The sequence below is a fragment of the Anarhichas minor genome, unplaced genomic scaffold (assembly GCF_050575085.1).
Source record: "Anarhichas minor isolate MPS153535 unplaced genomic scaffold, ASM5057508v1 ptg000027l, whole genome shotgun sequence".
Classification (NCBI taxonomy): Eukaryota; Metazoa; Chordata; class Actinopteri; order Perciformes; family Anarhichadidae; genus Anarhichas; species Anarhichas minor.
In genome coordinates, this window is record NW_027466473.1 from 6557216 (window position 1) to 6582894 (window position 25679).

At 44.5% G+C, this 25679-nt stretch overlaps 1 protein-coding gene across 1 annotated transcript in view; it reads left to right on the plus strand.

Annotated features, from left to right (window-relative positions):
* The first annotated feature begins 18929 nt into the window (after positions 1 to 18929).
* atp2a3 (ATPase sarcoplasmic/endoplasmic reticulum Ca2+ transporting 3) overlaps positions 18930 to 25679 on the plus strand; it is a 43150-nt gene continuing 36400 nt past the window's right edge. Inside the window, exon 1 of the mRNA XM_076101318.1 lies at positions 18930 to 19349. Coding sequence (XP_075957433.1) covers positions 19232 to 19349 — 118 coding nt within the window. The 5' untranslated portion in view covers positions 18930 to 19231. The remainder of the gene's footprint in view (positions 19350 to 25679) is intronic.

Genomic DNA, 25679 nt, shown 5'->3' on the forward strand with positions numbered 1-25679 from the left:
GAGTGTCCTCGGGATACATGTGCCATCAGCTGTCCAGTCTCCCATTGCTCCTCTCCTCACCGCTCGTTGGTGACAGGGGAGGCCTGCTTGTGTCGATGCCGTTCCTTGTCGGAGGCTGTTAGGTGCTGGGAGACGGCTGAAAGCCGGCAGAGAACCATAAACCCTCCGTTAGTCACTGTTGTGCAGAGCCGGCTGCCCACGCCAGGCGAACCTTCCAACCTGCACGCCCTGGAGGACAGCCCAGTCTCTCACTCAACTCTCTCGTCTTTGTCAAGCCGCCCTCTCTCTTTTCTCTCTCTTTGTCTTCCTCTCTCTTTCTCTTTCATCCTCTCCTCTCCTCTTTTCATCCGTTACCTGTGTTTTGTCCTTCTCACCGGTATCTTCATTGATCCTGCACTGCTTGGGTCCTGTTACCACACTAAAGCCTCCACATGTGTCTCCAGTTATTCACAGACTTAAGGACCTCATCAATTTTTTTTATTTTTTTTATTTATTATACTATATTGATCCCTTTAAGGGGGAAATTTGTCTCTGCATTTGACCCATCCCTGTATATAGGGAGCAGTGGGCTGCCAATGACAGGCGCCCGGGGAGCCTGGGGTTCAGTGTATTGCTCAGGTAAACTTTGACACGGGACACGTCCCAGTCGAGGATCGAACCGTTGACCTTCCGGTTGCCAGACAACCCTCTTAACCCAGTGAGCCACGGTCACCCCTTTTTTTTTTATTTTTTTTTTTTTTTTTTTTTTTTTAATTTAATTTAATTTATTATATTAGGTTAAATACATACTTGACTGGTAACAAAAATGCATGTGGAAGAAGGGGGATTTCATCCGTGACATTATACATATACACAGGGGTACTTTTTGTACAGGGGTACAGGGGGTACTTTTTGAGGAACTTGTACTTTACTTGAATATTTCTATTTTATGCTACTTTATACATCAACACAATTCAGAGGCAAATATTGTACTTTTTACTGCACTACATTCATCTTAGAATTGACCCTTCGCCAAGTACCGCGCCTCGAACGCAGGCCAGCCGATCATAGCGTATAGCATCAGCCAGCTGCGACCAGGGTCCGACAACCTTCCGACTCTGCTCCATAGACTCTCATTAATCATTTCAGAGTTCCTTCATTTTCAGGCTGGTTTTGTGGATTTGGAGCTAGTCACGGTTAAACGTTGTGTAACAGTGATACCCGTAACCCGGAGAGGTTGGAAGGAGATATATGCGTTTCTAAAACGTTATGTTTCGACGTAAAAACCTTTGGAGCTAACATTATCAGAGTACATTACTAAATCATCGACTGGCGTTAGCACTTCTATGCTATGCAAACTACCAAAGGTATACTTAACCTGTTTTCACTGCTGAATCAGTTTGACACCTTGGACATATCCTTCCAACACATTTTGGAGACCTTTCTGTCTGCTTCTGCTTTCTTTCTGTCCCTTCTTTTTTACCCCCAAAATGTGATATTTCTTCAGTAAGTGACCTACAGTTTGATGGAGTAGCAGCGGGGGGCGGGGCTTAGCGAAGGGTCATTGGGAGAAACTTGTTACTTTGCACATTTTGCAAATCATTTTTCATAGCAAACATATATGATGCATTGTTCTGTGTTTTTTTGGTTTAGTCCTTAAAGTTCTATTTTCTTCTTTTTCTAGTGTTACAAAGCCAGTGTTTTAGGCAAATCAACTTGTTTCAAGAAAAATCTACTTTTTCCTCATTCTAGTGGCAGGTCTGTTAGAGACCTGCCTCCTGCAGGGATAAAGCTTGTTCCTCTAAGCCCGGGGGTTTGGCAGGATACTCCTTACCCCCACAAATCTGCACACTGGGGTTTATGACGATGATAGATACGACTGAGAGACTGGGAGCGGTGGGGGCTTACAAGGAACAGAGAGGACGTTATGCAGCAGAGAATCCCGGCCTCTGCTCTGCAAGGTTGTATCTGTTACGCCGCTGGGATTTAAAGCCCCACTCATGCACGTGTACATGAAACACTGTAGCTATAGCGCACTCCATGGATCTCTCAATATTATTATAATTAAGAATCTGTGCACTTCATTGTCGACCTATCCGTGGCGTGTTTCAAAGAAAATATCCAACACGTGCTCAAGATCGGAGCCCATGCCAGCATGAGTAAGTGTGCCACTCACTGCCTGCATCGACCTATTTTAGCTCAGGTGTTCTCGGTTTAAATGGGAAGGTCAGACACGTGTGCAGGTGTATGCACATGCAAGCTAGAATATGTATATGCACATCTATCTATCTATATAGATATCTATCTATCTATATACACACAGTTTGATATGGAATTCAAACCTGTGAAAGCTGACAAAATGTTACAACGTGCTGCAACTCACTTGTTCCACATCCACTCGCCCTGGATTCAGGTCACACTTTGATGCACAGCAATGTGCCGCAGCGGTCTACTTGTAACTCTATCATTAACTCGTAGCCCTGCTGCTCGACGTGGTCTTCTGAAGTGTTCACTGTGCTAGAACTCATTGGGGCTGAATATGGACGGTCCAGTGGGGTCACGGCCGGGAAAGATGATATTTTAATTCCCTTGTTTTTATAGAGCCCTCCTGGTAACGACCTTGACAGACAAAGAAGCCTCAGCATATAATGAATAGGAGCTGGTTAATAGTTAATTACTTATTATTACCTGATCTCGGAGCAGCAGAGTGTGTGTGTGTGTGTGTGTGTGTGTGTGTGTGTGTGTGTGTGTGTGTGTGTGTGTGTGTGTGTGTGTGTGTGTGTGTGTGTGTGTGTGTGTGTGTGTGTGTGTGTGTGTGTGTGTGTGTGTGTGTGTGTGTGCCAAAAATAACACAATTTGGTTTTTGCAGGAAAGGAGTCCTTTTTGTTTCAGATGACCAAAGGAAAAGGTCTTAAATTATCGTTCCTTTAATAGCTGAAAATTGTTGGAAATTTCAATGTCAGCAGGAATGACTCTGGAAAACAAATCATTAAAAAACGTGAGAGGAAAACTAATGCTGGATGATGGTTTCTTTGGGATTTCCCTTTTCCAAATTGTCACCTTTTGCTGCGAGAGAGAGAGAGAGAGAGAGAGAGAGAGAGAGAGAGAGAGAGAGAGAGAGAGAGAGAGAGAGAGAGAGAGAGGAGAGAGAGAGAGAGAGAGAGAGAGAGAGAGAGAGAGAGAGAGAGAGAAGAGAGAGAGAGAGAGAGAGAGAGAGAGAGAGAGAGAGAGAGAGAGAGAGAGAGAGAGAGAGAGAGAGAGAGAGAGAGAGAAGAGAGAGAGAGAGAGAGATAGATTTGTGGCTATCTGTCAGAGGCAGCTGGTTCGTCACTGCGTTTAAGAGTCGGGTGTCTCAGCCACCTGCGTGAGAGGCCGCACATAAACCGGAAAAATGTTTCCATTACACATGCTGTAATGGGGTCCGGGGATAAGTAATGCAGATGGGGAACTTCCTTTCAACGCATCTTTTACGGTGAACTTCCTTTTAACACGTCTTTCAAGTGATCTATTCCCGCTTGACTTACTTCATCATTATCACTCATTGGTTAAAGAGAAATGGAAGCACCACTGCCGAACACACATTTCAGGAAAAGTTTCGGAATTTGTCTTATAGGCTAAATCTAATATTCGTCACCCACAGGTGTTATTAATATCCCCTTAAAATAAATTAGCATTTGTTTTATTAAGATCTTGTATTTATTCTAATTGATTGCCTTTTTTTAACTTCTTAGGTAACAGCCAGAATGCACGGATGCTAAAAGTGTGTGACACAGAAAAAAGCCCCGGCCTCTATCATCCCAGCTTCGTTTGCATGCAGTGGCCATTCCTGCTTGCCATAATTTGTTAGGCAAATATTGTACATGCTTCAGGTTGACCAACCTTCAGCCAATGTCACAGGGCCCATTGATGTCCTAAACTATTTTTGTGTCTTAGTTTCAAAAATACCGTTTGTGGCCTTCTCGTAGATTGTGACGGTTGTTCTTTTGGGTAATTGTCCCGCCCCTCCATTGTGACTGGCAGCACCTAACGCAGAATAGAAGTTGAGAATAGAGTATGCGGCGCTCCCATTGCAAAGAATTCAAAACACACAAAAAAGTAAACATAGCAGTTGTGTGCCATCTCCTGCTGCTGGCTCACAATGTACGGCGCACAATATTGCAACATTGTGGTAATTGACACAGATCTAGACACAGATTCCTAAAAGAATGAGCAAAATTGATGCAGCAGGGTTTGACCCGAAAAGACTTCGCAAAATGGGCCAAACCTCAAAAACACCGGAATGCACATTTCATTGATGCAACTCAACAGTGCTTGCGCTTGATGTTTTTGCCCCAATCTCAACGCAGCTCTGCCTTGTTTAACCTAAAACAAATAAAGTGGATTATTCACTTCAACTTTTAAAACTCATTTGATGTGCATTGGAAACGGGTGGCATCATCTCACTGCACTGATAGATGTTTGCAGCGTAGGTGGTGTCTTTGACAGCTCAAGGCTCACTCTACTGTAACCTGGCCACTCTCGCTCCCGTTGTTTTTGCCCTCCTCGTCCCCATCCCGCCTTGTGTGCTGCACTTTTACTGTACTGAGCTGGGCTTTGCATCTAGGCCATGTAGGCAAGCTGCCTTCTGCCGCGTGTGTCTGAAACCGAGCTCTGTGCCTGGAAGAGAGCAGTATAATCAGGGCAGCGTTTTATTTAAAGACTGTAACGTGGGCAGCAGCGATTCTCTGGGGCATCGCCGCTTCACAGCACAGCTCTCATAGAGGTGATCAGACCTCCTACTAACTTTTAACACCTCAGCCCTTTTCTCCCCCAACTTCGTATCTGGTGCAATCTGGAGCCGGACAGACACTGTAAACATGTGGTTGCACAAGTGTATGTCACGTGCACAGTGGCCGTGTGTGTTTGCTGATTCGATGTGCCTGTGAAAACATAACAGGGAGATTCATTAATCATACTGCGTGAGTGTGACCATTCTATGGAGCAAGCTGCTCTGTCAGCCTCTTTGTGAGCTGCCTCAGTAGGTGACTAGCTACTGCCAGATCAACAACTATTATAATATCGGTGTTAGCACAACGGCTGCAACCCTACCGGTGTTTCCCAATAATTAACTAGACTGTGGCGGCCCGCCAAATCACCTGACCCACTTCGAACCATTAAGAAGAAAAACAAAGCAACACAGAAATCTGTCATGTGAATTAAATAACCAAAACTGTTCGAACCTTTTCACTTAGAATCATATCGCTGAGAGTAAGAAGACGATTGAGAGTGTTTTCAGGGCCTTTTAAGTTCATGTAAGGCAAGGCCGGCTTTATTTATAGAGCACATTTTATTACAGAGAAACTCAATGTGCTTTACATTTAAAAGGAGTGCGTGTAGCTCCACAAGACACTTAGGCCAATCGCTCCTCTGCCTTCGGGTCGGATTTGTAAAGGTGTTGGAAGAGTTTGCGCAGCCTGTAGTTTGCAGCATCGCACGTCCCCAGAGCTGCTGACCGCACAGGTATCAAACAGACGGGCAGGAAGAGGGAAATATGACAGGTTTTCAGAATAATATGCGAGAAAAGGGGAAAGTCTGCTTTCGCAGAAGTGCTTGTAAGATTTAACTTGAGAGCTTATGTGAAAGAATTTGAGGACGTTTAAAAAAACAAAACAACGAAATATGATTACACAACGTTTCACTGGGAATATTTGAACGTCTCATTGTTGTGGTGTTACATAAGTTGTCAACTAGGGCCTACGCCTCGTTGAAACACCACTGTAAACAAGCAACGGCAGTGTTAAGCTTAACTACAGTAAACGTATTAACTCAATGGAACTGGAAATGTAAGGTGGAGGGCTTTTTCATGCTTCAGAGGTTCATCTCTTCAACAATTTCCGAGGCAAGTGGAGGGTGAACCGGCCTCAGACACCAGATGACTGTCAGGTCCGAAGAGGAGTCATTTCTCCCCTAATGAGACGAACCGCTGCTTCCTAAGCTACTTCCCATCTGGAGGTATAAACCTGCTGGCGTTCTGCTTGTTAAGAATGTCATCAGCAACGTGCTGGCCTCGCGTTTGCCAGGCCGCTCTCCCAGCACTACGTCTTTATAGAACTGTTTGCGTGTCGTGACAGTGAACGAGATAGATGGAGAGGCATGAGGTGAGCTGTAAAACCAAAATGTAGCCCCCCTCCTCGGAGCTCAGAAGCTCCAGCTCAGCTCACAGCTTGTGAAGCTGGACTGTCTGCTCATCTTGTCCCACCCACAGACAAGATGCAGCCTCTCACTGTTCTCCTAGCTTGTGTGGCGCTAGGCCTGCGTGTGTGTGTGTGTGTGTGTGTGTGTGTGTGTGTGTGTGTGTGTGTGTGCTCATCCTTGTCACATCCCATTTGTGAATTTCTTTATATAACTGGCTGCATAAATCTCCAATGATGCGTCACGATTGCCATTTATATCCGATAATGGTAAATTAAACAGCGAGTCTCCCGAGCTGCCTCCTCCAGGGAGTCGAACAGCAAGCGAGGGCCGGTACGTCTGTGGTGTTTATTTGGGCGACCTTAATGGCCAACACGAGGGAAAAGTCGTGGGGAGAGCTCGGCACTTTAAATACAAACACAAGCAAGATGTTGGCTTTCTTTTAAGAGGGGATGGATAGACAGAGAAATGAAATGAAACAAGAAATGGGGCGTGAGGGGGCCCGTTTGGGATCCGACCACTGAGACTATAAAAAGAATGAGACTTCCCAGAGGACCAGCGCTCCCCGAGGAATCAACATCCGCGAGCCTAATCTCTGACCTCCATCACGATCACTCCTCCTCCCTCCTTCCTCTCCTCCATCTCCTCGTACCTGAAGCCAGAAAACGCGCAGATATGTCAGCTAGAGGGTCCACCGCGAGGCACGCAGGAGAGCACTCTGATAATATTATGACACGAGAAATTATCAAGGTTAATTATCCGCTGGGGTCGGTTCGGTGTGACAGCTCATGAAAGCGTCCCGAGGCTGCATGATCTGCTCCGTCACGCTCTTTCTCTGTTGAAATTACACTCTGTGTTGCGAGGCCTTCTGATGGGGGGGGAACATCCCAGAGATGAGCTGAGCGTGACCAGACAGGCACGATCAAGAGACGAAGCTGGTACAAACTCACATTCATGACTGAGCATGCACCTGGTGTTTCTACAGCCAAACCAAGACAAGAGAGAAAGGGCTTGTTTTTTCCTTTTTTCCACCTCGGAGCTATTTCACTTTGCTGTGCAGCTCCATAAAAAAAAACATGAAAAAAATAGCAGCACTATAAGATCATCACTTTTTGATTTACAGCCGAATTATTCTGGCAAAGTGTTTATGAAGTTACTGTATTTGCCATTTTGAACGCAGCTGCTCCAGAGTGTAGCCTACTACATCAGTGTGCGCCGAGAGAAATAACAGTAACAGAGAGACAAAGCTGTGAGAAGTCTCTTTCCACGGAAGAACTTGGATAGTAGAAGCCAAGATGGAGATGAAGTAAACTAGAGTTTCAGAGGATAAATGATGAGAGAAGCGGCTTAATAGGAAAGAAAATCATCTGCAGACAAAGCATTTATTTATACTGGATACATGGACAGAAGTACAAATGCTGAATGAAAGGAGTACTTTAAGTGCATTTAGGATGCTGCTGATGAAACGACAATGCCTGGACAATGCAGAAGCATTTATTTCCATAAATCAGCAGACTCTCATAGTGATTCACTTTGGATATTTACTCAGATATAAACTGCTTTCTGCTAAAACATTTCACCTCTACCACTAGGTCCAAATGTTCTACATTTACAATCATCAGCTGTATAAAAAAAAAAAAGAGCCAACTACTAACTAACAGCAGAATATACACAATTTAACCAAACTGCTGAAACTCTGAATGCCATTCAAGATAACTTATATATAAAAATGTATTAATCTCCCCGCATGGTGTCGGCCTATGGTTTAATTTAGCCATCTCTGTATTTACTGTGCACTTACTGGGGGCTGAACGCTTCCGTTTACATAAATCTAAAGTGGCAGAAGCGAGAAAACGTCTCATATTTTTGGTTCGTCCCCCCTACAGTAAGCATCTGTAGCAACTCCAGCCAACGCAAGTCACAGCGAACTGATGGAGCGACCGGGTCTAATCTCTAACGGCTCTAACGGCAGCAACAGAACGTTTGGGGAGTCGGGGCAGTCCGGGATCAGACCCCCGATGCTAGGGTTTGCGCTGGCTGAATACTAGTCGCAACAGCTAAACGCTAACTGAAGGTGCTCCCGGCGAAGTAGCCTGCTAGCGGCGGAGTTGTTTTCTCGTTTTAGGCACTTTGGGTGTAATCCAATAAACAAACTATTAAAAACGTACACGACCTTGTACCTTCAACGTGACTGACAAGCCCTCGGCGCATCTCTACTTCTTCGTCCACTCATGTTGGACTGAGGACAGACTGTGGTATTACAAGACAGGGCGGGGCGGGGCTAGCTGGGTAGCATGCTACTTTCACTAGATATGTCTACAACACAACACACTTGATGTCTGTGAAATGTCACAGCTGTAACTTCTTCACATTCTCTTATGTGTGCATGTCAGTTCAATTTTTGAATGTTTTAAACTAAAATTCTGGCCAGATATTACACATCGCCACTTTATTTTCCAGAAATCCACTTGATTGTCTTCACTTCGCAGCCTTTTAGTCTCTTAGTTTGTATTGACTCATGTGCAGCCTCAAGGTTGCATCTTCTGTGTTCAGCCGTATTACATTTCATGCTAATGGTTCTCTGGTAAACACATTCAGATTAAACTTTTATTTCCTCCACATTGTGGCAGAAATCAATTATCTTTGCTATATTCATTATTTGTCAAATAGAAAAACACTTCATATCACTTGTTCCCCGTTTGTCACAGTGTGATAGTGGAGCTGCTTGTCGCCTCATTGATTTGCATGTTTGTCTTGAATCCATGACGGAAGGTGATGATGTTGTTTATGCGGTTGTTCTGTGTGCATTAAAGGCACACTACATTTACATCTGGCCCCATTTTACCACCTGGTATTGCAGCCTTAGAGCCAGGTGACGGGCATTACCATCAACCCTACAAATATTGATTTGTGTGCAGATAACTGCGCCATTTCCCTCTTGACATTAAACATGTTGCATTTTAAGAAGTTGGCAGCTCACAGATTATCCTCACAGTACATTTTCACTGACCAGTTGATGGACTAAACTGGTCTCTTCCAGTTGGTATACGGAGATCACATCCTGGCTATTTCCGTCTGTATTGTGCGAGTGGAACACCAACAGTTTCTGACAGCATCTTTGACCCACCTGCCTTCGAGCCTCGCTCCTCCCCTTCCTGTCATTCTCCCCTTTACTGTGCAACTCTCTATCCATGACAGGCAGCACAAAAAAACTGTGTGGTTAAAAGTTGCGACAACTGTTGTGATGGCTGAAAAGACATCAGCTGCACAGTGTCTTTGCATGTGGGTATTAATGACAGTCACTTGCCTGGAGTGTTGATGGTTTGGCTCAGGGACTATTTGAGACGTTTGAGCGTAAAGTGGCCGTAATCAATATTTGTATAGAGTGATGAACCCCTCATTTTGGTTTGTTCTCATCGCGTTGTTTTCAGGTGCATTAAGCAGCTGCACATTAACTCGTCCAGACGGTTTAAACGCAAGATGGAAGTTAATGTCCTAAATCAAATTTCGAAGGTTTCAAAGAAATTATGAAATGTTACCTTTCCCTCTTCTTCAGGTGCACAGCACATCCTCTGTGTCTGGGGGTAAGCTGACAGGAGAAACTCGTTCTCGCAGTGCAACCAGACCCAGGGCAACTCATTCATAACATCTGGTGTTGCCGATGTTTGTCTGGAACTAAAAAAACTCTCCTCGTTGAGCCGCACTGGGCTGACTCAAAGAGAGGAAGTGTGTCTCTCTCGGCTCCTTTGAATAAGGTCACACGTTTATTCTAAAAGGGCAAGTGTTGATATTCAAATTGAAAAGTTACTCTCCTCGCCCATCTGTTCGATGTGAAAGTGTTGCATGAGTCCCAAAAGCCTGACTCGTCTGTGAGTACACACTAACACCCCCCACCCCCTCTTTACTTTCACTGGGGAGGGAAGTGCCTATATGAAGGGCTATGCATTTTGCCGCCAGAGCTTTTGTCATTAAGCCGTCGCCATTGCTCTGCTTTGCGTTATTGCGCTGCAGTCTGATGAAAGCATGATGAACAGAAGATGTGCTGACGGAGAGGAGCCATCTGTCCCTCATTAAAAATGATCAGAGGCAGGGGAGAGCCGGTCCACTACTCCCCTGAGATGCCGGATCAAGGATGACTCCCTGTCTGCCATGGCAACTTTGAGTGCAGAAATACTAATAAGAATTGCTTAGTTAGAAACAAGGCTATTGGATAAAGGCTGGGACGCGGTCTTGAGCTATAAAGTGTAACACGCGAGCAGTGTAACTGGAGCTGCGTCGTTGGATCAGAACGTTTTCAAATAGAAAGCACTGTTTATGGTCTATTATTAAATACCTTTTCAACGATTGCAGGGTTGTAATTATCACCCGTAAACCAGGCTAGTATGACACCCTCCCTGCGGAGGCCTCGTGAAACCAATCAATCATCCTCATGTTCTGTGATCGTACGCCAGCTATTGAGCCTTTCGCTAAGTGCTTACCAGGTTTTACTCCAGATGTGTTGTACCTAGGGATGCCCCCAGAAACTTAGTTCTAAACAGGGATCGGTTCCAAATGAGTTACTGGTTAACAAAGTTTTCTTCAAGAGTTCAAGGCAACACGTGGTGAGTAATTGATATACAAATAGTTGTTTGGTGGGTAAAGTATTCCTTTAACCAGGCCAATGGATCTGATGTGAAAGTATTGTCAGCAGCTCCCTACGCTCTCATTCTTTTGGATCTGACATGATTGCAACGTGCGTCACCTGATCCTCATCGAAGCGTCGTCTATTTCCCAGGTCACTGATTGGTAATTGGAGCCGTCCGACAGGAAGCGACGGCCTCCGTTGTTGTTGTGCTTTGTCTGTTGTGATGTGGAGAAGCGTGTTCATTGTTAATTTACATAAAAGCCCTTGGGGGGGGGGGGGGGGGACTACCTGCAGCTTGATCCTCTTTAATGGCCCAGTCTGTCCTTGGTGACGATCAGTATGGGGAAATGATCAGAAGAGGCAGGGGACAAACACTGCTGCAGAAGTGACATCACAGAAAGGATTATTATTGCAATTAATTATTATAACTAAAACAAGAAGTGGGGATCTTCTCCATTTTTGACTTTGAATATTCCTGATACAGAAACAATGACACCTTCCGAAGACCCCCTGGTGAATGCGATAATCACGGCTCCGTCTGGATATTTACAGCGGCAGCTGTAGTGTGGTGTCAAAGCCCAAAGTTGTGAACCCTCTGCACTTTGTTGACAGCGTTTCTCGCTGCAGTTAATTGGTGTAGATGACCTCTCAAAGCAGCGGTCTCACACAAACGCCGAGGAGGTAGACGGAGCCTTCGGAGGGTGATCATCACTGCTATTAATAGCATTAGGAGGCCTGAGACGAGCTAGAAGAACAAACCCTGAATGCTAAATTTCAATCCATCACACCTGAACAGAAGAATAGCACCAACATTTATTATTCAGCATTGTGCCTTTCCCCGAGGACAGTTCAACATTTTGTCTTTGTGATCCTCTTTGTCCTGCTTCTCGATCTATTGTTACGCTCTACGATGTTGTATTCAAACTGATCGAAAAGGTTTTTTCAGTGATGGTTTAGTGCTCGAAAAAATCAAGTGCATTTCAATGTTAATGTACTTAGTATGCACACAGCCACTCTCCCATTTGTCCTCACCAGGATGAATTCAAAGCTCTGCTTCTTTGTGGCATAAAAGCTGCTCAGCCATTTCTGTAACGTCATGTACTCAGTGAAGGCTTCGACTAGGATGAGAAGAGTTCAATCAGCAACATGTGGAAGTGCCCGGGATCATTCTTTCATGTGTAAGGCAACATCCGGCTTGACCTAAACCTTGCTTTCTTTTAACTATGTAAAACGAAATGTAACGAATAAATGAATGTAAATGTGTTGTATTTATATATTAGTAGAATATCAAGAAAAAAATCTTCAAAACTAACAGGAATTACAATTCAAGTGTAAACCTTTTTATTGCAGCAACAAATAGTTTAAAACTTAAAAAGGAACTATGATTCCGGTATATAATGTATATGGCAGTGGTGGGCCGTCAAGCCTTCTCTGCTGGCCTAGACAGAATCACAAAGTTATAACTATTATATAATTTAATAATTTTTTTAATGTTTTTTTTCCCATTATCTTATTATCTCATTGCATAGCTACTGTCTTCCTCAGTTGCTCTGCTTCCAGCAGAGCTTATTTTAAGTAGATATCAGATGCTGTCTCTATTAAAAACAAATCTGCCCGAGGCCTGCAGAATTACAAGTGAATCCCTTTGTAGTTTATTAAGTGAATGGGGACGATATTGTTGATTGTCATAGTCTTCAACCAATCAGATTTTTAGTTTGACATGTTGGGCGTGTTCTTTGACGTGTCAGAGCTTCCCGCTGGCCTAGCCGAATACGTCAGCGTTAACGTGCGGCTTGATTGGTCAGTGGGCTCGGCTGACATGTTGTGAAGTTAGCTAGCAGAACTTTGTAGTAGTAAGAGTTTTTTTTACCTAGCTTTGTTTTTTTTAACACTCAATGGCTGAAGGAGGAGGAGAAACGGATTTGGTGCCTATCAAACACACATCATCAGTGACTCGGGTAATTGCTTCATATGCAGCGTTCCATTACAGACGGACTGATTGACAGCGTGACCCCCGTCATCACACTGTGACTCATCCTGCCCAGATGTGTGTGTGTGTGTGTGTGTGTGTGTGTGTGTGTGTGTGTGTGTGTGTGTGTGTGTGTGTGTGTGTGTGTGTGTGTGTGTGTGTGTGTGTGTGTGTGTGTGTGTGTGTGTGTGTGTGGGTGGCAGGGTGGGTGGCAGGCAGCCTGGCTAGCCTATTCAGAAATGAAGTGTTGGCTTCAGGGAGAATGCAAAATGAACAGTGACAAGTGTAGAAAGTGGGCTGTCAAAGGTTGTGCAGCTGAATCACATCACACATGAATATCATTAATCAATAGAACATCTCTGATTAATTCAAAGGGTTTATTTGAGCAGTTTTGTAGGGAGAGAGAATGACGGACAGAAACCCACTGGTGCCACCAAACGATACGAATATAAAGGCAAACTCAACAAAAGCAGATGTATTTGTTTCAAACAGCTATTAGAGGGGTTGTATCCTTGCAGTGGCAGTTTATGTGGACTTGTGATAGAAGAAATGAAACATTCGTAGTCTTAAACATAAATAGTTTATAGGCATATAAAACACACCCTTGTTTTATTCAGAATACTCAGGGCTGCTGTGGCCTTACTTGGTCTGGTATGACCATTAGCTTATGGTGGCTAACGTTAGCTAATGTAATGACTACAGACAAATATTGTGTGATACTGTGTAATTGAAATTACTGAGTCACTTAATGAGTCTTCTTGGCTTGCTCTACTGTTCCACTATATTTTAGCATTTACCATTTTATTCCCTTGTAGCCACAGTGTTCATCAGAAATTTAATAGGTATAGCTCTTTAAAGTATAATAACAATTTGGCAGTTTATTTATATTGCACTTTTAAAAACAAGTGTTAAGTGCTTCAGAAGGCAATAAAAGCAAGATAAACGAAGTAAAGGTACAATAAAATAACTATTAAAAGAGAACAGTGCAAAAAAGATCAAAGATGCAACCGGGAACAACTTTGGCGTCCTACGTCTGGATTTATTTGCATCCTTTTAAGAGGTTTGATTTGCCCGTTTGGATAAGCACATCACATGCTGCACTGTCACACTTTGTACAAAATATTCTCAAACACTCATTTTCAGAGGATTTAGCCTCTCACACAAAGGATCAAAACTCATGTAGCAGCATGATGTTCATTTGTAAATGATGGTCCCATTTAGAGTAAAATAGACCATAAAGCAGGGTATGCTTTAGGGTAGGGCTACCTTGTGATTGACAGGTCGCTACTGCTAACAGAGCCGTATACGGCGCCCATCACTCCTACACAGTCCAAATATGGTAACTTCAGTCACTGGTTGCAAAAAAACAAGATGGCGACGGCCAAAATGCCAATTCGAGGCTTCAAAACAGTAGTCCTCAAACCAGTGGTGTCACGAAGACAGTCAATGGTCAAACCCTATACGTTTAGGGCATTATGCTATTGCAGAGGTCTGGTGAGCTCACTAACTTTCATATGCTGCTGTCACACTTGTCGCTGTGTAAGTTGAGCTGGTCTCCAATGACGAGACGAAGCGCCAACCAGCGTTGTTTCACCCTGTTCCGTTCCATCAAAAGAAGATGTCATTAGCTAGATCCCAGTAATATTGAACGTCATAACTAAGTCAAAGAGCGCTTGATCAACACTTCAACGGCTACTCGCCGACAAGCAACTCTTGTCTGTTTTGTTGCTCTTGTCACTCTTTGTGTGAACACAGCATAACTCCACACCTCCGGATTTTTGTAGTCTAGTCGTCACATCTTTTCACACACACGGTAATAGTCCTCCACCTGTAAACAGCCTTTGACTTGTAAATTCGGTGGAGTTCCCCTCTAAACAAACTTTAGTTCCGACCAGAAACAAAAATCATTAGCTACCACTGACCAATGAGCTGGGTGCAAACGAGGAGCACCCACTCGGAAAACATCCTCAAAATGGAGCCTTAAGCTTCCTGACTGGCACTCGTTACGATGGAAAGCAGACATCCACGAAAAGAAAATGGAAAGGTTAGAAGTACTGTAGCTCTGTATTTTCAGCGCAACACACTCCGACTGCTCCTGACGTCTCTTTTCACGCCGCTGCAAGTAATGAGGCAACTTGCCTTGTCAATTGTGTCTAATTAAAGGTGTTTGATCACATTCTTTGTGTGACATTGAGGTAATTAAAGTACCTCCTTAACTGCATAAAACTCTCTCTACTGTCTTCTGCAGCACACGGATGATCACAAGGTCAGATTTTTCTCCGGCTTCCTGCAAGGGCAGTACTAAGAATGAAGGCTAACCTTCTCCAGCTTTCACTGCATCTCAAATGGGGGAAATTACACAGATGTACTGTTCTAATTATCTCTGATGCTTAAAAAGGTATACCTCTTTAATACCGGACAGCGAACGCGTTTTACTGCTATTTCTAGCACTATCTGAGAACTGTATTTAAAATATTGAGTTGGTATTGAGACAGCAGACAGTTGTCCCCTGACATAAAACATTTGCCTTCCCTTCCCGGGGCTGACAGGCTGCGTGGCATCCTGCCGCGCCAGACTGTGAAATGATGTGCAGAGCCCCCGAACAAGGGAAGAGGGGAAGGAGAAAAGGTGGAAAAGGGGTTTATTAATGGCCAGGCGGCCGGGTGGGGTTTACTTGCCACTTGGGCTGCTTGTCAGGTACAGCTGCTCCAGACTGTGTTTTGTTTTTTTCGACTCGCGTCTCCTTGATTCAAAGTCAATGTCAGCAGCAGCTGTTTGTCCCCAAAACTCCAGCCTCCTGTACAGGCAGCGGAGAGATTTTAAATGCACCGAGCTCTGAAGAAAGAACATTGAATAATCTTGCTTTCATATCAAATGTAAAAAAACAACAAAAAAAACGGGTGTGCAGAGAATATCACGTCTTGTCTTCGATGGAGGTGCAGTAGGTTTGTGACGCATCACGTGCAATGTGGAGGGAAATGTCTTTTTTTTTTGTTTTGTTATCATGCTTGGAAGCCCACGGCTCATTTCCCTCATGCAAATGAGAGCTGCGAGCAAAAAAGGGGGGAAGGCAAATGCTATTGGAAGGCTGACAGCTCGGTGTGGAAAATGTTGTGCGACTGGCGCTGAGACCAGCACAGTCCCCCAGTGTGTGCCACTGAGGGGAAAGAAGGAGTGAGCCATAGAGGGGTGGGGGGTCGGGGTGGGGATTTCCTTTTTTCATGTGAGCTTTGGCATTGAAGGGGTTCTCTCAAAAATGTATGTCACCGCGACTGAGGGGCTGGCGAGAGGGCTTCCAAACCATGAACAGACACTGAAGACGACAATGTCACTGACCGTGGGGCAGCGAGGAGAATCGGTGGAACCTGTGGTTGTAGCCTAGTGAGTGTGAGTGTCTGCTGCTGGGACACGAATAGCTGCTGTGAGGTCACATTTTTACAAACTAGAGAAATCTTTTGGATCTGAATATTGACGCAAAGGCAAAGACAGAACCTCCAGAGCAAGTGACTTGTGGGCACTTAGCATCCAAGTACTTCATGTAGACCAGCTACCATCCTCCAGACTGCAGTTCTGGAAGTTACGTAAGCTCCAGATATAAATATACTTTTTTTCTTCTTCACTGTGAGAGAAGAGGCCAGCTGTGAGCGAGGACAGAATTGGAGCACCTTGTTCCTTTTATATTTTGTGCACCAACGAGGTCGCAGTCCAGCGCCCGTGATCTCCAACAGTAGACCCATTTCAGCGCGTGCACACTGTGGGGAGATTGTGCCGCAGTAACCTCACACTCAGGATAAAGCGACGGAAGAGAAATCTGGAAAACTGGTTCCCTACTTGCTTTCAGTTTGTTCCAAGTCAAGGATGACTGAGTAAATTCATTAGACTACTACCACTTGAACTGCTGATTTCCCCCCTGAGAGCCAACTCCACATGGGGCTTCACACGCATAGAGCATTCTAAATAGTTTAATAAATGAACAATACAGCTCTATAATAGTTTGAGGCAGGCTTTGGGAACCATCATGTTATGAGGGTGAGGGTGCAGCTACACAAGCAGCCAAGACACAAAGTAAAGTATCATTCAAAAGTTTAAACCAATAGGATATTAGACAGAGGGAGAGAAGGAGTTTAATTGGATCATAGGCGCAGAGGGCGGGATCACAAATGTGTGACGGATTTATTGGTTGGAAGTTTAGGTGCACACCTACCGTTCATGTCGCATGAGGTCACCTTTACCGTTTTCCGTGCAGTGACAGTTTTCCAGGAAGTTGAAGGGATTCAAATGTGAAACAGCCTTGGGCAGTTGAATGCGACTGGTGTCACTCTGAAAGCTGTTGAGTTGTCATCGATGAACAGGAGGTGCGGAGAGAGTATTGTGCATCTATGTGATGACTGAGCTGTTTTACTGTCCCATGGAGCTCCTGGGGGGGGGGGGGGGGGGGGAAGAAGCCATTTTAAAAAGGAACACACTCCAAACACAAATTTGGTATTAGAATGTTGCTGAAATGTGTTGTCTGTAGCCATTTTCTATTTTTTATGCCATTACTTGGCCACGGATGAATGTTTATGTTTTCTATTTAAAATACTTTAATTTACTCAAGTACTACACTGATGTACATTTTTTAGCTATTTCTACCTTAGTTGAGTATTTCAATTTCATGCTACTCCAGTACATTGATCTGACTGCTGTATTTAGGTTATTTTCAGGTTAAGAATTTACAGTAAAGATATGGTAAATTTATAAAATACAATTTTAAATCCCCTTTAAAAAAAAGCAGGTTCAAGTTACTACTACTACTACTGCTGCTACTTCTACCACTTATGCATTGGCAATATTTTTAATAATCACCACAGCTTCCATTTTCGAGTATATACTTTTACTTTTGATACGTTAAGTACATCTTATACTGTCTGTAGTTATACTCACTATGAGGACACTTTTTAATTCAGGACATTTAATTGTAATGGGACTATTTTTTGGATGTAAACCATGAAGTAATGACAATATTTTAGCTTGTTTTAATATGTTACACACATAACCGTACACATGTGAACGTACCTGTAATTCCTACAGTTAACAATCACTTCCTGGGTCTTGATGTAAGCTGTAGTGTAAAGTCACTGGACTTCCTGGGTTCAGGCCCGACATCCTCTGAAGCAGTGGTATCCAACCTTGGTTCTTTGGACTCGGAGGCTGTCTCTCAATACCAGGACGGCCCACGATGGACCCGAGAAGGGTGTTCATGTCTCCTTGAGAGAAAAGTCTGGGCAAGACTGCAAGGACGGAGAACCCAGCTGTCAGAGTTTGATACACATTCTGTTTGGCTGCTATCGTGCAGCTCATTCCACCAGCGACAGGACAACATCACCGTCTGAGCGTGTTTGCCTTACATTTATTTTGTTTTTACACGTATGCTCATTGTATTCATTCTATTTTCCTGTTCGTAAAAGCGCTGCATCCATGTAAATGAGTCAAATAAAAGCATAAGTAATAAAACTATCTCAGGTACATTTCAGGAACTTATTTTTATTTTCAAACATCCCAAGTAAGCTATTACTCTTATCTCTTGAGCGCACGGCTAAACGATGCATGGACAAATTTGGTGATGTGCGAATCACATAAATTCAAAAATACATACATTGCAGTGATCACACATCTTAAGGAAAACATTTTCTTTGCAAACTCTACAACGAAGCGCCAATTAAACCCAGTGCTTTCACTCAGTTTTTGTCAGCTCTAAGGACGACTGATTGCTGTCTCTGTAAGCTTAAAATAAGTCTGTCTTATTCGGTCTGTAGTCTGAGAGCACAACTGAAACTGGCCTAATTGATTTAAACTAATCCTTTGGCAGCTGGCCGCAGGGCTGCTTCCCAAACTCACACTCAAACTATCCTGTCGCTGCACCGCTCTCACATCAACAGCAGTAGTCTGGGTGCTTGACACCCATTGTGTTAACAGTGTCCTTGAGCAAGGCACTTTGTCTTCGTCGTCGTCGTCGTCCCCCCCCCCCGACCCCTTTCAGCTCCAGGGGCGCGGATGAGTTGACGTCTACAACCGAGGAGATATTTTTTTCTCCACAGGGAGCAAATAAAACGACGTCACGTGACAGCACAAACACGACGGAGCCGCGTAAACCAGTGGTTTAAAAAGGCAGATGTTTGAAGTGGCCGCACGAGGCACAGGTACGGCGCAGCCAATGGGAGCGCGGGGGGGGGGGGTTCTCAACAGCGAAGAGGCGGTCCGCCCCGGCGCAGTCAGCGCACACCTTCAGATGGAGATGAAGTAGCAGCAGCAGCAGCAGCAGCCACAGAGCGACAACAGCGTCTGCGCCGCGGATCCGGAGTGTTTTTTCTTCAGGTGGGGGAACAGGTGACGGAGCGGACCGACAGACACTCTCAGCCGCCTCGACGCGCATCGGTGGAAATTACTGCCGTTTCACCCCAACCCACCCTCCACAGTAGATGTCGATCATCTAAGCCCAGTCCGCCAAGATGGAAAACGCGCACACTAAATCGGCGACCGAAGTTTTAGACAACTTCGGCGTGAACGAAAACACCGGGCTGACTCTGGAGCAGGTCAAAGTCAACGTGGAGAGATACGGACCGAACGGTGAGTAGTAGCCCTCTGTTGTCTGATTCATCCTCATTTTGGGTCAAAGCTGCTGCGTATATCACGCGGCGCGTATCGATTTCGTTTGGCCAGGAAATCCAACTGCTGCCGTTATATTTCAGGCTGCTGCGAATCGTGCGCGTAAAAGAGAACCCTGTTCCCTCTTATGCACAGTCGGACATGTTGGTGGCACATTGATTGATGCACACGCCTGTGTTTAAATCATTCCTTGCATATCACAACGGTTAAAGTTAGAGACACATCTGGGGCTTATTATTAAGATCAATTAATTCATCCGAGTTATTTAAATTCAGCTCGTCCCCTGAGGTCGCCTCCTGTCAGGTCTCGTTTGAAACTGCAATTGGCATCATGAAAGGCCCCCCCCTCCCCCTCCCCCTCCCCTCCAAGGTGTTGACATGGTGATGTGACATCCCTGGCTGTCATGCATGGGGATCAGGAAGTGCAGAGCAGGCAGGCCACTGGAGTGGAAGAGGATGTGGCTGTGAGAGTGAAACGGATCCTCTTGTACAACCTGTTTTCACTTTCAACAGTTGTTCCCTACACATGGCGTATAGTTTCCGTTTCAAATTACGAGATAACAGAGAGAAGTCGAATAATGTCGAGTCAATTAACATGTTTCCAGTGATAAAGATCGCAAAAGAAGTAAACCTCTACTGTCCAAATAGTATCAGTGCAAGTTAAGTTACTTTTGAAGCAGGTGGCTTTCAGGTGAGGATAAAGTCTCTCTTGAGCAGCAGCTCACACAGCAGTTCTCCCTCCCCCCCTCCTCCCCCCCTTACACTGAGCTGGTGATCAATAAGTGTTTTTGTGTTGGGGCCCCGACCACCTGGCATCGCCACACCTTTCCCTCCCGGCCTGTCATTTGCATGTGTGGCCAAGCTGCCGAGCAGAGCGGCACATTGTGCCAGTCAAACAGTAGCCCTTTTGTTGCAGCAAGCCACTCTACCCGGGGGCCTGTGATGACTTCATGGAAACAGAGCAACGTCTTGCCACAAGATAACATCTCTTTCGCTCTTAGCTGTGAACTTCCTGCCTGCCTTGTGCACATCGCATTACAGATGCATGCCGGAGGGAGGGAGGGAATACCCCCCCCCCCCCCTCTTTATTTTTTTGCCTTCTGAGGGTTATGCACTATAGCTGCTCATCCACGAGCCAAAGAAAAAGGGGAAGAAACTGCATGGAATTTGCATTGGTTTGTTTAGTATTTTAGTACATGCCGTTGCAGGCTGCTAAACGTCTCTTTCCCCTCTGATTGCAACCCGCACACCTTGTGTTTTGTTCCAGGGTGGCGTCCGTTTCAGAGCTGTTTGTACGCTTACCTCGCCCCCACCGGCACGCAATGTTTTGTGTCTCATTACCAGCAGGATCATTAACCTAAATCCACATGTCCACAAATACAGATCTCCGCTGTGCGTCACAAACACAGTTTGGACACGACAAGGCGGAATCACCGTCATCGCGCTGCTCCGAGGAGTCCGTAGGAGGAGGACGATGTGACATGTTTTGGCTCACACGTGACAATCCTGGAACGGTTTCAACGGCCTCCAGATATCTTGGATGGATGAGTGGTTTCTAAAAACATCCGAGATGTGTCTGTTAGCTGTTTAGCGGCCCGTCTTGCCTCATTGCTTCTGTAGATAGGAGTGGAAAAGAGGTGAGATGTTTTGGCCTTGGTTCTCGGCTTTTGTATACATGGCGACATCCTTTCAAACTCAAAGCTAAGCGCTCTCATTTGTTTCTCTTTAGGATGGCTCAGGTTCGTGCACTCTTGCCTCATTGGGGGGGGGGTTCAATTTGACCTTCTTGATGGTATAGATTCTTGGGTTTTATGATTCGTATAGTTACAGAAAATCGCATAAAATGTTGCCTAGCTGTAAGTAAAGACAGGTGAACACAGTCCGGGCTTCCCGGCTTTGTGTCGGTGCCTTTACGTGCTTTTGACGGTAAAACCCCGCTGAGCGGCGTCAGGGTTTCTGATCCCTCTCTGAGATGTTGGGAAATTAGCTTAGCCCGCCACATCTGGACCGTCTTTTACCACAAAGCAGTGTGTGCTGCAGACAGGAGACGGCTGACCTCTTATTCACCCCTTTCATTTGGAGCTTTATTTGTTACCTCAGCACAGGAATTGCAAATTTACTGTTGGGAACTACAAGCACCTCAATTTACAAGGCAGTTTATCACTGATTGTGAAATAGATGGTTCTGATGTAGTGGAGGAAGTCACAGGTCTCTCTTTCTTTCTTTCTTTCTTTCTTTCTTTCTTTCTTTCTTTCTTTCTTTCTTTCTTTCTTTCTTTCTTTCTTTCTTTCTTTCTTTCTTTCTTTCTTTCTTTCTTTCTTTCTTTCTTTCTTTCTTTCTTTCTTTCTTTCTTTCTTTCTTTCTTTCTTTCTTTCTTTCTTTCTTTCTTTCTTTCTTTCTTTCTTTCTTTCTTTCTTTCTTTCTTTCTTTCTTTCTTTCTTTCTCTTTCTTTCTTTCTTTCTCTCTTTGTGTGTGGGTGCATCAAGAATGTTTGTGCTGTTACAGCTTGTGGTGTTTGATGATTGTGTCCTGTGCACTCGCACACCCCAATTTATAAAGCACAGTCCATTCACTTTCAGGAAGGACACATTGTCCTCACGAGCAATCGACGTGTTTTTAAAGAGGGGGATGACCTCGCTAGTGATTCTCAAAGGTGCTGACCAACAGGCGAGGCAGTGTCTGGGGAGGAAGGGCCTCGTCACAGGAGCGCGTTTCATTTATTGATCCCGCTCCTTTTTAAAAACGTTTCAGAGACTTTCCTGCTTCGTCAGACTTTGAAATATTAAAGTGTAGTTCAATTAGGAAGCATTATTGATCAAAGCACGTCAAATAAATCCCCAAGAGCATTCGAGGTTGGTCTTGGCTGGGAAATTGTCCATTTGGCACTCCTTTCAGGAGAGGGAGGGCTATTGTGCAACGTATTCTGGTTAAACAACCCAGCAGTGCATGTCGTTGCACCATCAAGATACAGTATCCAATGTTAGATAGCTTTCAGTGGTATCAAAGACCATCTGCACCACATCCACAAACCAATCCGCCTCTTCATCTGTGCTGCACTCTGCACACGAGCGCCACTGAGGCTCTGTCCATCCCGTAGACATCAAGTCATTTGTATTATTTGATTGATTCGATTGTGGGACGAAGTGTTTTTGTTTCTCAGTCGCCAAAGCGATCCTGCGGAGGAGGGCGTGTGACGTTGCTGCTTGTGATTATTGGGTGATGCCATCCTCTCTAAGTTATGCAATGTGTACCTGCACTTCCCTCACACTGATTTCTGCCTTGAATAATGATTACAACCTCCTCTTGTGGGATCTCGCTCTGTCGTTTCTCTTCCTGTTCTGCAACTCTACTCATTCGCTCCTGCGTTTGAAATACGAGAGTCGTTCTGCCGTTTCCTCCCCCTCCTCCTCCACACGATGCACATTGCAGCACACTCCTCAAGCCGGGGTTTGTCGGACTCCACATCACTGTCACACATTTTGGTCCAGTTGAGAGTTAAACTGTGGTAGCAGCATAAGAGTTTTTGCGTGGGCTGAAAAAAAAAGAAAAGAAAAGGAGAATTAAGTTGTAGAAAAGTAATTTGAAGTCCTCTGGGTGTTGAGTCACTTCCCTGTTCTAGTGGGCTGTGTGTGTGTGTGTGTGTGTGTGTGTGTGTGTGTGCCTGCCCAGCCGCCTTCAAAGGAGCTGTGATCCTGTTCTAGCTTGTCACTTGTCTTGCCCGCCTCCCTCCCACCTCTGCATCTGTCAGTCACCATCATCATGCCCTTATGGTAAGATGAAGTTGAGTCACCGGGCTCTAACACGTGGCCGCCTGCCGTCCGCCGAGGAAAGTGTTTCAACCCAAAGGTGTATGTGTACGCTGCACTACGTGTCTGAGCTGGTGGCGTACCGTGAAGTGAGCATGTAGTCGCCTCAATGCGTTCAGAGAACATATGTGAGGTAATAATAGTGAGCCGTCACGTGTTTGCGTCTGATGTGTAAACCTGTTCCGCTTCACTGGAACAGGTTTGGCCAAAAGAAGGCCAGTAACAATGAGCCATGGTGTCAAAACAGCAAATGACATGAAGAGACAAGAACATTATATTTCTTATGATGCTGTTTCTTTCATGATTTCATAGTGAATAATTCAACATGTAATAATGCCAAACTTTGTACTTTTATATCCACATTCTTCTACTTTTCAATATTTTTTCTTTTTCTAATAGTATATTCATGATTCGTGATGTTTTCAAAACAGTCATAAAATCTTCATAATCATTAAATATCTTGTTTGTTCAACCCTTAGGACCAGTGTTTGTTTCAAGAGTCCTGCCAGACTAAGACATTATTAACACGTTAAATACGAAGAATTGTGAAAATTGTGATATTAACTTTATTGAAACTAATTTGTCTGATAACACTACCTGGCAAAGAATATATAATCACATTCCACTAAAGAGTTTTTCCACTTTTTAAGCAAACAAAATAATGTGTTCGTCTCTCAATACTTTCCAACTTCCACACACCGTCTGTGATACTTATAGTCCCGCTGCTCATTTGTACCTGCAGACGATGTAAAGCTCTCCAACAGGTCTTAAATGTACAGTAAAACTTAGCTTAAAGCTTAACAAATCAGCAAACGTTACTCAAACAGGAGTAAACGGCGCATTTTATTGGAGAGTTGGGGCCTATTTCCAGTTGTGGATGTGGAGCTCTAGTGAGTATTTACAGTTGCCGGACGGTGTGTGGGGAGTAAAGTTAATAGAAGCCGCAGTGCCCAGGTTTGTCATAATGATGGAGCACGTGTAACAGTGCATCAGTGTGGCTCACTGATGTGTTTTTATCGATTGCACAGAGGGATAAGATGGATCAAGCTTTAGCTACACAATGCTAGTTAGTAGAATCGTATTTGTTGTTGGTGTCGCCAGACTTATCCTTTAATATAAATTTGAGGAATTTACTTTTGTATATGCATGCTCAAAGTGTAGGTTATGAAAGTCACAGCGACATACGTCTAGTGTTAGTGGGTGTATGTGTTGTTTTTTATAAATTTTTTTGCCATTTGGAAAATAGTTCCGCAGTTTGAAATCGACACTAGTTTGACTGGCCTCCACTGCTGCAGGGCTCAGATTGGTAACGTTGTACTGTACCGGGCCTTAGATTGGATACCAGTGTCGCTCTGGTTTCTAAACCTAGAATGAACCCTATAAATAGCATAATGTTAACACAGATATTTCAGCCTGCCGTTCGGGGGATCGCGGACTATTTTTCACTGCGTTCAGCTTCTCCCATTGGCTTAGCAGGTGGCCGGGTGTCATCCTCCCCGCTAGCCTGTTGGGATGTTAAAAGAAAATGGTTCTTCACTCAGCTGTGACCTTAAAGAGGAAGCTCCGCGCCCCGACGAGATACGAGCTCTTTGCTAATCGCCTCATGCGTGTCCTGCTCAGTTGACAGGCCCTGTTCCTTTTCCTCTGTAACTCGCCAGCAGACCTCATCGTACTGTTGACTGCTAAAATGTGGAGCAAGGCCCTTATTTTGGGCAGCTTCAGAGTGTTTATTCAAACCTGAATCTAATGTGCAACAAGCAGTAGACTGTGTGTGAAGTTAGAGATCAGTTGTGTGCAGACAAATGCAATGTTTGTGGCAAATGAAATTTCTTATCAGATTGACCAAAATGTGTTGATTTCAAGATAAAGTAGTCGTTTCAATAAGATGAAAATATGCAGCTCAAATATACATGGCACGCGCAACCTCACCAGGAAAAATCCAGACTTTTTTTAAAAACGTTTCCCCCTGACCACAGCCTGATGACGTCGGAGACGGTCCAGCCAATGGGCAGCCGCAGCAGCCATTGAGCTGAATCTGTTTTTAATTGGCTAGAAAAGATGAAAAATATCCACTTTGAGACTATTCTCTATTTTCTTTCAGAGAAAAGCCTCACAACAGAACTTATCTCTATGCAGCTTTGACAGTTGATGTAGTTTCCTCTCTGTGCCCCCCCCCCCCCCGCCCCAGCATGGAGAGAAGTACAGGTTGATCAGTTATTTAAACGCGCATAGCTGCTGAAATAACCGTAATGAGCAGGATAGCTCACCATTCTCCTTCACTTCGTTTCCCCTGTGCATGGTTATATAATTATTTGCCTCTTTCTGAAATGGAACCATTATTTCCTTTTGTTTGTCAAGAGTATGCAACACGATGCTAAAGTCATCTCTGCTTGGGAGTCTGGATGTGTCGGCAGGTTTTAAATATTTGCCTAATGTTAGTTGGGAAAATGTAACTGCAGCTCGAGGCTCATCCTGTTGCAGCGAAC